The sequence below is a fragment of the Zalophus californianus genome, chromosome 15, assembly GCF_009762305.2.
Source record: "Zalophus californianus isolate mZalCal1 chromosome 15, mZalCal1.pri.v2, whole genome shotgun sequence".
Taxonomy (NCBI): Eukaryota; Metazoa; Chordata; class Mammalia; order Carnivora; family Otariidae; genus Zalophus; species Zalophus californianus.
Genome location: NC_045609.1, coordinates 56827007 through 56840838, shown reverse-complemented (window position 1 = coordinate 56840838; position 13832 = coordinate 56827007). Strand labels below are relative to the sequence as shown.

The window sequence follows — 13832 nt, the reverse complement described above, 5'->3', positions numbered from 1 at the left end:
TCTCAAGTCTACATCCTCCCATCCTACTCCTTACCACCCCATCCCCTTCGTAACATGCAGGGCACACAGCCACGGGGCTAATGTCTGTTTTTTCAAAAGGCAACTGTGAGTTTATCTGGGAACAAGAGAGAGAGGACATGCAGAGAATTTCCTCTATTTTCCCTTCAGTCACCATGTTCACAAATCCTGTAAGTCTCAAGGACAGAACGAATCAAAAAAAAAAAAAAAAAAAACTAAGAAGACTTTGGAGGTCTGCATTCCTTGTACCAGAATTATACTTCTTTCCTTTTCAGTAGAGTTTGAAAGCAATCAATTTTTTAAGCCCCTATATAGCTTAACAGTCTTCAAAATGGGCCGTTTGGCTAAAGCCATTAATACTGGCCTGACCACAGTATTAATGAAGACCTAATTACAATGGAAAGGTTACAAGGAAAACAATTTTTGGTATCTTCAATGAAGGTCAAAATTTAACCTATAACTTTCAATGTCTTCCATAAAAGATTAAGTGGAGCAATTCAGTCTATTGCCATATTCTAACACCAATGACAGCAACCTGAATATATAGAAAAAGATGGCTCATACAAAAACAACCTCTAGCATTTAAAGAAAGAATAATCACAAAAGCAAAAATACGTGGTTCAAAATTAAATCTAGAGAGACAATAGCTGTTAAAGAAAATGACACCGAACAGTCACTTATCTGCTGTAACTACTCAAAACAATTTCAGGTTCTGACATTGGGTTGACTCATTAATTTGTTTTAAAAAAATAACTGAGTCCAAGCTTCACTATTATGGGTCAATGAAATGTAAGAGAATCACCAAGGCTTAGAACCAGGCCTTGCACCATGTGCTTACTTGGGCAGGGGGAGAACACATCATAGCTCACTAGCAGCTCAAAGGTTACTAAGTACTGCCTCATGACAGAAGGTAGTTATGATATGGGCCTTTGCAGGTAGTCATTTTTAGTCTAATTTAGAGTTCTCTCCAGAAAATTGGGACTAAACTTCTCATTGTGCCTTATTGTGTTACTATCTGATCCCATATAGCTCATATTATAGCTCAGGTAAAATGTTGGGGAATGAAAATGCCAATTGGTTGAGGTAATGGTTTATATAAGATAACCAGAGTTCTAAAAGCACTTCAATATTGTAAAGTAAAAGTGTACCAAATAAAGCTAATACACACTTCACACTTGTTGAGCTTGCTCACCAGAACTGAACAGTAATTAACTTCACATAAGGACCCCTATTATCACACAAAGCCTTACTCATATTCATGATCTGCTGCAGCAAAGGTTTATCAAGCAACACCTACACTTCAGAGGAACAACAAACTTAATATTAAAAAGTATTATACACAAATATAAATTATGTTTCTTGAAAGAGAGACCTTTGTCCTTCATGGTATTTGGGGAACAGAAAAAAGTGTATAGCTCATCACAAACATAGTTCAGAGTCACTAGAAAGCCTACTGAACAAAGTAATATAGTACATTACATTACTATCAAGCTTCATGACTCAACTGTCTGAAAAATGAGAAAGCTAATGATAAAAATACCAACTAGATATCTTTCCACAGGATTATTCAGTATTTTTGACTTTATAGTGCCATAGCATATCTATTCTATAATATCAATGTTCTCTCATCTAAAAAACAAAACAAAAAAAACCCCTCAAGAATTGATTTTCAACACATTATCTCCTAACATTAGTTTGAGTAATGTCATCATCTGCCTACTGGAGAATGAGAGGAGAAAAGGCTTTTGTGACAAAGACAGCTGTGAACTATACTTTCCCATACCATAAAAATGGTCAACTGTTGTTTGGGCCATGCAAAACTCTGATAAGCAGAAATTAAGCATGCGAATAGACCAATCTCTATTACACATTTATCAGGACGTCCCCAAACTAGAATATCTACACTGAAAGTGCCAATACAGAACAGTGGCAAATCAAGAGAGAAATCAAATATTAAAAGATCACTGCGGCACCAAGACTGACAGCCAGCCATGTGATGAGCCACCTCCGAGAAATACATGGTATAATGGAACTCTGAACACAAAATTTAACATTAAAAGTGCACCTGAATATTACCAACTAACTTTACAAACCTACAATAAGGTAAAATATATATCTTTTGAAATATTCAGCAGCTTTCTGTACTTTTTTTTTTAAAGATTTTTTTCTGAGAGGCTCATGAAATTTAAAAGGGACCACTATCTAATTTCAACCATGCTTCACAAAACAATAATGGCTATTTTATATTGCAGTTACCAATGTAATGCAATTAGTGCTTTAAAATAATCTACACTCAAAAAAGAAAAAAAAAAAGAGACCGACCGACCTTTGGAGGAAATATGCTTATTCAAAAGCTTCTTGGAAAAGAAAATTTACCTGAATATCAAGTCATGACTGATCTCAAGTGTAATGTTTAAAAGCTTCACAGACATGAATATTACAATCTTCAGGTCTCAGGACTTTTAATCTGAGAAAGTTTAGAGTTTGGTTTGTTTTTAAATTCACTTTCTAACCAAAACAAATAATAGAAGTACTCAAATTTTCACTATTTACAAGTCTCAGCCTACAATCTGAAATGACACAATACAAGTTCTCTTATTTAAACTGCAGCATTAAAGGGTAGGCACACCATTCTTCTGCTGCTCGATTGTCATCCACTGAAACACACATAGAAAATATTTATGTTAGTAAAATGATCACTCCATGTACACTACAATGACAAAATTTACATAACTCATACATCACTTTATAGACTACCACACAGGATTAAACCTCTCTGAACAGTAAAACTACAAAAGTTGAACTTTTAGGGCCAGATTTTTAAATGGGCCTTTAATGATGCCTTTCTGAGAGGGGATAAAAGCAAGCACAAATTAATTCCTCAAAGGACCTTTTCCCCAAACGTCAGGCAAAAAGGTACCATGGCTGCAATTAATTGTGTGTGACAAATTACTGAGTGTGGAACAAAGGAGGCATTCCTTCACAAGCTTAGCCCTTTGCTTTCAGCAAACTTTTTATAACTTCCTTCAACTGCAGATGAAAACCATATATTTCATAAAATATTTTTACTGCAACTTCTAGCTAGGCTAGAAAATATTGCAGAGTCATATACTGCTCTGAACCCAAGCTCCTTTTTCTGTTGAGACTAGAAAGCTAAGAGAAACAGGCTCAGTCATCCACAGATTAAACTGCTACACAAAATAACCAAACCAAAAGAGGAACCCAAGCCCAGGCTATGTCAAGAATGAGCAGTGCATGTATTTCAATAACAGCAATGGTGTGCCTAACCTTTGAACACATAGGTTGCTGAGGGAAAACTATCCTTTACCTAATTAACTGCTCCAAAGTTGCCAGGCAAGAATTTATGCCTTGGGAATATCTGGACCTACTTCTCTCCAATCTCTTAGTATCCATCTGAAACCATCAGCCTCAATTTAATGCTCCAAGTTTTATTTTATTTTACACAAAAACTCTAATGACTTTTTGTTTGTTTCTGGTTAAGCATTTAGAAGGGCCTGACCACCTTTCTCAGCAGATTAGATAGGGTGTATGTGGTGTGGATTTCGTTTTTGCACCAACAGTAATTTTAATTTGGTCACAAGGCAAAATTAAATTTCATGGGCTTTATCACTTATTCTTGCAAAAAACTGTAGGAAATAAATATTCTGAATTTAATTACTGTAATTTGAAAAGCCCATCTCAAAAAAAGCTTAGATGCTCTTCATGGAGTGCTTATATAAACATGATCTGAAAAGTCCTGAATTGTGTGCTAAATAACCATAAAAATCAGCTAAATATCAGAAAAAGTTAAGTAGGGGATAGAATGCAGGATGCAAAAGAAAATAAAGGAAAAGAAAAAGGAAAAGAAAAGAAAAGAATAAAGAAAGCTGAAAGCAACAAATTAAATAAAAACTAAAAAACAACCCTTCCCCCCTTGTTCTAGTATCTGGATTAGTTAAAAAGAGAAATTCTACTGAGCTTGAATGCTGACTGATCATTAGATGTGAAATGCAACCTAAATCGTATTAGGTTACCTTGGGGTTGTGTTTTTTTCTCTCACCACAAACATGGATCCTTCATTCATGTGGATATTTGGGCAGACTACTGAGGCTGTAAAATCTAGACACCACTTTTGCAATATAATTACTTAAACACACTTCTTTCCTTACTTCTCCCTTTCCCCAATAAACAGATCTTGAATATCTTAAACTAGTTGCTGCAACGACATCCAGTCGTTAGTTAGCACATGATCAAATCTGTAAAAGGTTTTAAGAATACAAAGAAACTTTGTTAAAATGAGGCATCCTCTATTGTTTTATGTAATGTACCCTGACTGCTCCTGAGTAAGAACGGAGCTCGTCCTCCATGAGATAAGGCTATATCCTCACTTGTTGGTGAGACCAAATTCTACCCTTAGAAAATACCAAATAAAATTACAGCAAAGGTAGTGTTACAAAGTAATTAACCAAAGGATTTCTGAAGGTAGTGTGTGCACATTTTCCACCTCCTTTCCCTCTGGGTGAGCACTAAACAGATTGCTGATTTGTTAAGTAAATTTAATAGTGAGAAGAAAATCATAAAATGTAAATTGACCTGAATAATTACATATCACTGAATAACCAAATTTCCTAAATTCAAAGGTTCATTGTTCCTAGGATTTTTTTTCTTTAGTTTAATCCTTCAATTAGTTGAAATGTAGAAGAGAAACATGAATGATTTTATAAGATGGCTTTCCAATTTGTAATGATAAAGCTCCCAGTATGACAGAGGTGGTTTCTAGAAGGGGGCTTTTTTCTTTTCTTTTCTTTTCTTTTTTAAATAAAGGCAAATATAACTTAAGAAAAAAAAAGAAAGAAAAGCATGCAGGCTCTACAGGCAAGGAGTCCACTTCCATGTATCTGTTCTCTGTGAGGTAACTCAATTCTCTTTTGTAGAGAAACATGCAAAAAGGCCAAACAATATCCCGAGCCATACTGCACATGAAAATTTTAAAATATGCAACATTCAGAATGCACCTTTCACCTCTGTACACACAAGTCAATGCAAAATCTGCAAAGAAACAAGTGTCACAGTAAATGGAGTCAGGTGTAAGCAATGATAGCTGAACAATGCAGTAGTGCTCACCCAGTCTGTACAGTAATTGGCACTCTACAGTATTCCTACTCATTTTTTGATTCATTTGCACTTTGTGCTGCCTCTCCCTGGGGATCTAATTCAATCTTTACAGAAACATCTGGCCCCTCCGACCTCATTAATTTCATCTTTTTCTTTGGAGGGTTTTTCAAAGTGCCCAGCCTCTCCTTTACTTTGTACTCCAGGGTACTGTGGGGAATCCCATAAATACTCTGAGCTTTGGAAACACTCATTTTTCCACTCATAACCACTGAGATTGCTTCCTCCAGTATCTCACTGTTGTACTGTCTGTAACGCCCTCTTTTCTTCCGAGGCTGCTTGGAGCCAGGGTCTCCTTCTTGATCCGATGTGGGATATGGCTGTCCAGAGGTAGACTGCTCAGCATCTGAGCCCCAAGAATCGGGTCCAGCATCTAACATGCTTTTTCTATTTTGTTTTGGAAGAATAGCCCTTAACTTTTTACTAAGCGCGCTCTCCGTTTGTGAACCCATTACCAAAGAGCTATAGCTGTACTGATCACCAGTGCGAGATTCCCAAGAAAGATCCATTCCTCGAACTTGTGGTATCTTTAAGTCTACAGGAGATGCATGGCTCGCATCCTTTTTTCCATCTTGTTTTGCTTGAAGTGCCATTTTTGGAAAGGCAGAGTTTTCTGCAAGAAAAGGAAGGTCACTGATGTTGCTGAGTGCACCATTTCCCCTGAACTTCATACGGCTGAGGTTGAACTCATAATGTGGTTTTGCCCAAGAGGCTTCCCTGGATAATATTAAGTGTTGTCCATGATTCTGTAATCCAGATGGCCCAAGGCTGGCAGCTGTGGACAATTGGTTTCTGCTCAGTAGTTCTTCACTAATCTGCAGGGATCGAGCCAATGGAACTTTGAGTGATGTGGAGTGTCCAAAACCTTCCCTGGTTCCATCCTGTAAGCTTCTTGGAGGTACCCCATCACCACTCCGAAGTCCGTCTGGGCGGTACTGGCTGGGTCTCCCAGGTCGCCTAATTGGATGGAAGGAAACTGATGTGAGCAGGACTTGCACAGGTAGGGAGGGATGGGTGAGGGGACCACTCCTTTATTAGAAGGCCTTGCTTGGGTAACATCACTTTGTGTTATTTATTTATTTTTCTCTAAAATTAAAAAAAAAGTGGTCTCGGCAGTTAGTTTTAGAACTTGTTCACAAAAAAAGAAAAAGGAAAAAAGAAAAAAAAAAACCAGGAGCTTTTTGGGCAAAGAAAAATTAAACCTGTCAGCTGGTCTCTGGTTGGGTTCACAAATTTTCGGAGAAAAAGTTTCGCGCAACTGTCTGAAAATAGCACCTTAATTATTAATTACAAAGTAATCATCAAGTCTCCATAGATCTACACAGAATTGTGTTACCAATGTGACGTTACCACTAAACAAGTACAGTAATAAAAGAGTAAGCCAAATTATTTATTTTAATGTAACATATTCAACATTCATGACAACCAGCTATAAAACTGGAACGATTTACAGTGGTGGAACCCATAGATAATTACTCATTTATCCCACAAACAAGTTGATGTTCATTATCAAAACCAAACAAGTTCAAATAACATTTCTTATTTTGCTTGGGGAAAAAAAAAGTATGGCTACCAGCCCCAAGGGGAAAACCCAAACCAAAACAAACCAAAATACCCATCGCATTATAACTTACCACACTTCTTCATTTTAAAACACTATTAGTTGCAGACACATGAGTACCACTAATTTTCCACTTGAAATAATCCAATCTTTTAAGAAACTGCCCTTTATTTTCCCCAAACTTTGTTCCTTAAGTTCTACTCAAAGTTATTACTGTCAGAGGTATGTAAGCAATTTGTAGCAGTTTTCTTTAATTAAAAGTGTCTCTTCTTAAAATATCAAATATAAATTTTGAAATTTTAAGTGGATAGCTCTCAAATAATGTTTAAAAAGTCAACTATTTACACAAAGTTAATTCATAAGGTTTCCATTTTCACAATAGATAAATATTATCAATGATAAAACTGGTAACTGGTAAAGCATGCCCAAGGGTAGTAATTACATTTACTAGGCACAAAAGTGGAACTTCGAAGAAATAATGATAAACCAGCTATGTTCTCCAAAAGTCTACAGGGATTCTGTGCTATTATCAGTAAATAACATAATAAAGATAATAATTAATAATCAACTAAAAGATGGGCAGTCTTATCAGTGCTTTTGTCTTCCAGAAAATCATACACATAAAAAACATTTTCTTTCCATTCAGAGGGGTCAACCACAGCAACTTCAACCATATTATACATGGACTGGGTGGCCAAGTTTAAACTAAATCTTAAACAAGGGATTCATTTATGCAAACCACACTTAGGCTTCTCCTACATGTGTTCTTAATTACACAATTCAAGTTTTCTGATATATAAATGGAATCCAATGATTTGGGACCACAATGACTTGTATCTAATATAAACTATAGTGAAAAGAAGGGCTTAAGAAAAAAAGATTGGTAAACTATGCAAACTGCATTAAATCAATAAGTTACTTTTAGACTGAATAAAGGAGGAGAGAAAAAGGAAAATGATGGAATTTTAGAGAAAATAAAGGCAGCATTTTAGAAGTCAGCAAAGGAATTCTTCAATTTGAAGGTAATTAAGAGTAAGTTGAAAAAGGTTAGTCCATTTAGTGTGTACTTATTTCTTTAACATCTAAACAACTTCCCTATGTTGGTATTCTAAAAGTTAAATGAACCTACATATTAACTAATTTAACTTACCAAAGTTACTTTTCATATATGAAGTTGATTTTTGGTTACAACACAATTTTATGGACATCCTTCCCAATATGGTATTTAAATGTCTTCATTAATACCTGACTTTTGTAAGTGGCTTATTTGTACATGTAGAGGGAGAATTAAGACAATTCTTACACTATAAAATTAGGTGGTCAGAAAATTCACTTTACTTTGCTAAGAGTTATCAAAACTGAGCATGTAATAATAATGTCTTGGTAGCATAAGATGATTATCCCAACATCTATAGTCTTAACCACTTAAAAAACAAAAAATACATACAATTACATTTTCTGAACTGCCACACAGAGTTAAAACTGCAGTTCAAATCAACAAATGAAACCAAACCAAACCAAAACAAACAAGAAAAAAATGAACAGCCTCCACATACCCACACACTCTATTAGAGATGCCAAGTTAAGTACTGGAGCCCAATTTTTATTCAACAACTTCAGCACACATAATACTGCCTTACATCTGAACCCTGTAATTATTTAGGTTAGGTTTCCCCCTCTCAAACACTCAACAACAAAAAGGCCAAAGACATTCTTGCCATATTTTCATTCACTCACTATCTGTAGTGATCTGGCAAAACTGATCTACACTAGTCAATTCTGGACTTCACAAATTGTGTTTTTACTTGAGAGATGGACTAAGTAACTTACTAAAGGCCCACTTACAAGACTGTTACTCTGAAGATTTTTTAAAAAAACACATAATGGAGATTTGTACCAATCTTTGATAAATTGTCCCCTATAAAACTGTGGAAGGCTACAAATATTTTCCCTTACCCGTTCCCTTGAGTACTGGAGCAGCCTGGAGAATGGCTCAGGGATGTGCTGCCAGCACACGGACTTTTCTTAGTGGACAGATCAAGTACACCGTCTGTAGAGACACAAACAAACACCTGAGGATATTAAAAACTAGGAACAAATGTGGACTGAACAGACCAAAAGTGACAAAGCAATAGGCCCAGTCAACCATGCAGATACACTAGCCATATATGTGAGTTATGAAGTCAATTCGTTAATAGAAGAATCAGGATTATTTTCCCTCCTAAAGTGACATACATTTAGCAAAGCTTGTTATATCTAATATCTCCAAGGGTTAAATATTTTATCAGTAGGGCAAAAGGTACAGCATATCACTGAAGATGTTAGGATATAGTGAGATATTAGAAATCGCAGTTACACAGTATGAAGTTCTGTAATAGAACTATTAGACTCCATTTTCTAAATTTACCTTTATCAAAGCACGTGAGTTTTTAATACCACATCATACAAATTATAAAACCAAATTCCTCAAGAGCTAAGTCTACCTGAAACACTATAAGTACATAAAAGTTGGATTTAGAAAATTTTATATAACACAAATCATTTTAAAATATGTTTATATGGTTAAATTACATGTATATACAAAATAGTCCGTAAAGTGAATCAGATGTTAACTGTTTATAATTTTCATGTGGCCTAATTACTCTTTAGACATATCTGCAAAAAAATGTGTATCTGGATTCAATCTTTTGGAAAAAATCTGCAGAGATCCAAAATTCCCTTCTTGGTATCTATAAAGGCAAGGTTTTTCAATTAATAAGCTATTACAAACTAATGAGCAAAGTTTAGGGAGAGAAAGAAGAAATAGTCTTGATACTGATGACAGCCCAGATGTTTAGTCATTTTTTACTGAAGCTAGACCAAATAACAAATTCATACTATTAAAACATAAAATTAGAAGACCTTCTTTTCCCACAAAGACTTTGTTCCCTCATAGACATGTCTAAAAAGGAAAACTCCTCATCTGGACAACTTTTAAAGCTGCCATTCTGTCCAAAATTAACAAAGCAAGCTAATATTCCATGCCTCTGCTTTTTAGTTGGTCAGCAGAGAGGACTTTCTATCTAGTTATGTTAAAAACTGCCCCAATATAGAACCTACATACGACTTGTGTCTGAAGACACTATCATTCCTGATTTCATGCTGTTAGAAATAAATGTGACTGAGTTTGTAAACCAAAAATCCCACACTCATAGAAAGTAAGTGTTGTCCTTTAGAGTCACTAATATTTCTAAAAATATAACTGTAATCTTATAGAACGAAGTGTCCTATTAAGAATCTTAACCCAATTAGACATCTATTAAGCAAATACACTGCTTAAAATAGTTCCAACCAAAGACACCATTATTTAAAGACTTCCAAATCTGTCTAATCAAACAGGCAATATATTTTAAGTCTACTTAAATATACTAAATATACTGTGATTTCATTAGAAACACATGAAAATTCATTTGGGAAATACCATTTTAAAAAATTTTGTTTCACTTAAAGACTAAACACTGTAATCCCATCATCTAGCTTAAATTTCTGTTGAAAAGAGCATACCGTCGGTACAACATATCTCTTAAACATAGCACCAACTAGGAGTTAAATTAGACTAAGTGGCATCTTTATACGTTAATCTCCACTATTAATACTTTAAATACAACCTCTATGCTGTCATTCTCCTATTGTAAAACTGAAGTTTTTAATGCAATATTTTGAGCGAGGAGTTTTTTAATGAAAGCTACCAATCTTTGGTAAAGATAAACCTCAACAAAAAGAAAAAGCACAGAAAAGCACAATTTTGCTTTTGGTAACCGAAAGTAAAAGTACACTGATGGATGTGAACATATGACAATGAGGAGTTCTACTAGGAAATCTCAGAATTCTGAGATTGTGATTGTTATTCATTACCCAGAGAAACAGGAAAAAAGCAAGAACTACTATTCAAAAATACATTTTTTAATAAACAACTAAAGCCAGTCCATTAAGTATAAATTCCTCTTAAATTACTTAAAATAAGCAAAAGAAGTCCTTTCAAAGAGTTCTTCATACAAATTAAACTTTTTGCAAAATGAACCTGTATTTCTCACCAATAAATCTACACATCTCATAACTTTCTGTACACTCTTACAAGATTTCTATGACAAGGAATCTCATTAGAATAGACATCACCAATTTACAATCTGTAATGGGTCAAGCAATGTCAGAATTGAAATGCTCACTTCATCTTTGTGAAATTAAAGGTAAAATGAGATCACAAAGCAACAAAAATATTTAATCTATTTAAGACAGTAGACTTTTCATAAATTCAAGAAATATGTGCTAAGCAAAACTGATAACCTCTTAAACCTTTTCCCTTCATCCAAAAATTAAAATTACCTTTTGGAAATATTCTAAGATTAGTTCATATTATAGCATACACACATATGGATGTGTTTGTGTATTTATAAAATACTGAATACACTGAACCACCTGGTGTGTCTAACGTCTTCCTCATTATAACTAACCCCAGGAGTTTCTTTTTTAAAAATGCAAACAATACACATTCTTGCCTTATAATTTCATTTGCAGAGTATAACTGCTACCTAATAAGACATATTTATTTCTCAGATAGGTGCTAATTCTAGAACACTGGTGGACAGAGGGAAAACTTAATTTTTCATAGGGCTTTTAAAAACAATGGCTATGGCAAAGTCTTGGAAAGTATAAAATATTTATATAAATATCAAGTAAATTAAAGATCAGTAACAACTGTATCCACCTAACTTTCCTGGGTGGTACATTAATCGTAACTATGAACTATTGATACATAAGGTAGCCATTTTATCTGTACTTCTTCTCTATCACTGCAGAGTCAGGAATAATTTAAGAATCACATTAGTTTTTATCCTATTATTGTTACTGGTGCCCTACTTGCCAATAATTTTTTTTCTCCCCAAATTAAAGTATTCTGATTGGACAGAGGAGACCTTGACATCAAACCATACCTTGTTCGCTAGGTTCTGACTGAGACTTTCTGACAGTAAGGTCCAGAGGTGAGTCTTGGTCAGCCATGAGAAGTTTGCTGAGCACAGGGTTCTGAGTAGTTGCAGCCGTGGGAGAGGTGGTGACTGGAGATGCTTTCGGCAGGCTTTGGTTCTTTGTGCTATTGGGCTGGCTGGGGTCCTGAGTAGAGCTATTTTTTGAGGTATATTCAGCAGCAAATTGTTGGATCATTCGCTGCATGATCTCACGGGCCACTAGGGGAATATTGGGGTCGGAGACCCAGGGACTGTCTGTAAACAAAGATTTATTTACTTTTAAATTGGGACAATGTACTTAAAAAAAAAAAAAGACAGCTTTCAAGCAAACATAAAATTTCATTTTATCTTTTTTCTTATAATGCAATATCTTAAAAGTAGTATTCCCTCTCAGAATTGTATTTTTAATCTCTAAACTTGAGTTCCAGATTTTTAAAAATAAAATTTTCATAAAATCATTTCTAAACACCATCCCCTCAATATTATGAAATTAAATAAAGGGATAACAAATAGTATATCTTATGGGCAAGAATCACTTACCTGATACAGAAATCTCAAACTCTTCTTTTATGAAATAATTACCCCCGTTTACCACCTATAGATCATTTCTGGTTTCTCCTAGACCTTTCCTCCTCAGCTACCTCTTCCTAAATTATTGAAGAATGGATTACTTACTTAGTTCATGAGTGCTTAATTTACTTTCTGTTAAAGACTGAAGGCATATCAAAATTACAAAAGGAGATATTTAATATAAGATCCATGATAGACTGGGGCAATAGCCTCCCATTTTCAGGCTTATCAGAATCACTTTTGAGTGCTTATAAAAACAGACTGCTGGGTCCTATCCCCAGAGTCACTCATTCAGCAGTTCTAGGGTGAGCTCAAGGACTGGCATTTCTAGGAAGTTTTTAGATGAAGCTGGCCGAGGGACTATAATTTTAGAGCCCCTAGGCCAGGAGTTTAAATGCCATATCTCAAAAGCTTAAGCCCATATATTTTCCATGAGTTCTTTAAATACACTCTACCAATCATTAAACATAGTAGCTACGGAAGTAATGAAATAAACACCTAAGTTATCAATTTCTAATCAATGTTAATTTTAAAACATATGAATTCATTAACTCAAAGAACTTTTAGCACTGGAAGGGACCTTGAAGGTCAAATGGGGGAAAATAAAAGGGAAATGTTAGGTATAAATATGTCATCACACCTCCACCGTTACCACACTCTCAGGGAGGCTAAGCTTCTCAAGAGCAGAGATTATGTTTGTTTACCTCTGTATACTCAGCACCTAATCTTGCCTGGCATAAAGGATGCATTCATATTAGATGAGTAATAAATGGATCAGTTAAATCAATCGATACTCATCAAGTTTTTTCTTTAGACAAATGAGGTTAATGTGTCTAAAGAATAAGTGGCCTTTTCAAATCTGTATAGATGGTTAGTGGTAGAACCCTGATTAAAACTCTCCCTGTGGAGCGCCTGGGTGGCTCAGTCGTTAAGCGTCTGCCTTCGGCTCAGGTCATGATCCCAGGGTCCTGGGATCGAGCCCCACACTGGGCTCCCTGCTCGTTGGGGAGCCTGCTTCTCCCTCTCCCACTCCCCCTGCTTGTGTTCCCTCTCTCGCTGTGTCTCTGTCAAAATAAATAAATAAAATCTTAAAAAAATAAAAATAAATAAATCTCTCCCCGTGCTCTTAATATTCCTCCACTTGTGACCTTTACTTCACCACACTTCAGAGATTTTAGAAGACAGTTCTCAGAAAACCTGAGGTTCCTTGGTCTTTTAAAGATTTAGCTATAGAAGGTAAATTACCCATAATACAGTTGGAGCTGGAAGGGAATTAGGTTGATTTATAAATTTAGATTATTACTATTAAAATCTAAAATCTCCACAGTAAACATACACATAATCATCAAAACCTCATGGGACTCCTAAGAACAATTTTTTTTTCCTGAAAGATAACCTTCAATACCAGAAGATAACCTAAAGTCAGAATATTTAATTCTCTGAAGTCTAATAAGGTTTGCTTTAACAGCAACATTTCTGTTCTACTAACAAGTTATTTCTAACCTGAC

At 35.1% G+C, this 13832-nt stretch overlaps 1 protein-coding gene across 5 annotated transcripts in view; it reads right to left on the bottom strand.

Moving 5' to 3' along the window:
- Nucleotides 1–13832, bottom strand: part of LCOR (ligand dependent nuclear receptor corepressor) — a 137017-nt gene that overhangs the window by 32155 nt on the left and 91030 nt on the right. For 3 of the 5 annotated variants that reach the window (XM_027587516.2, XM_027587524.2, XM_027587533.2), the window contains 2 exons: nt 11722–12009; nt 8708–8801 (listed from right to left, as the gene is read on the bottom strand). In XM_027587516.2, coding sequence (XP_027443317.2) covers nt 8708–8801; nt 11722–12009 — 382 coding nt within the window. Of the gene's footprint in view, nt 1–2463; nt 6148–8707; nt 8802–11721; nt 12010–13832 lie in introns of those variants that run through there. The other 2 variants (XM_027587544.1, XM_027587538.2) reach the window with 2 other exon arrangements.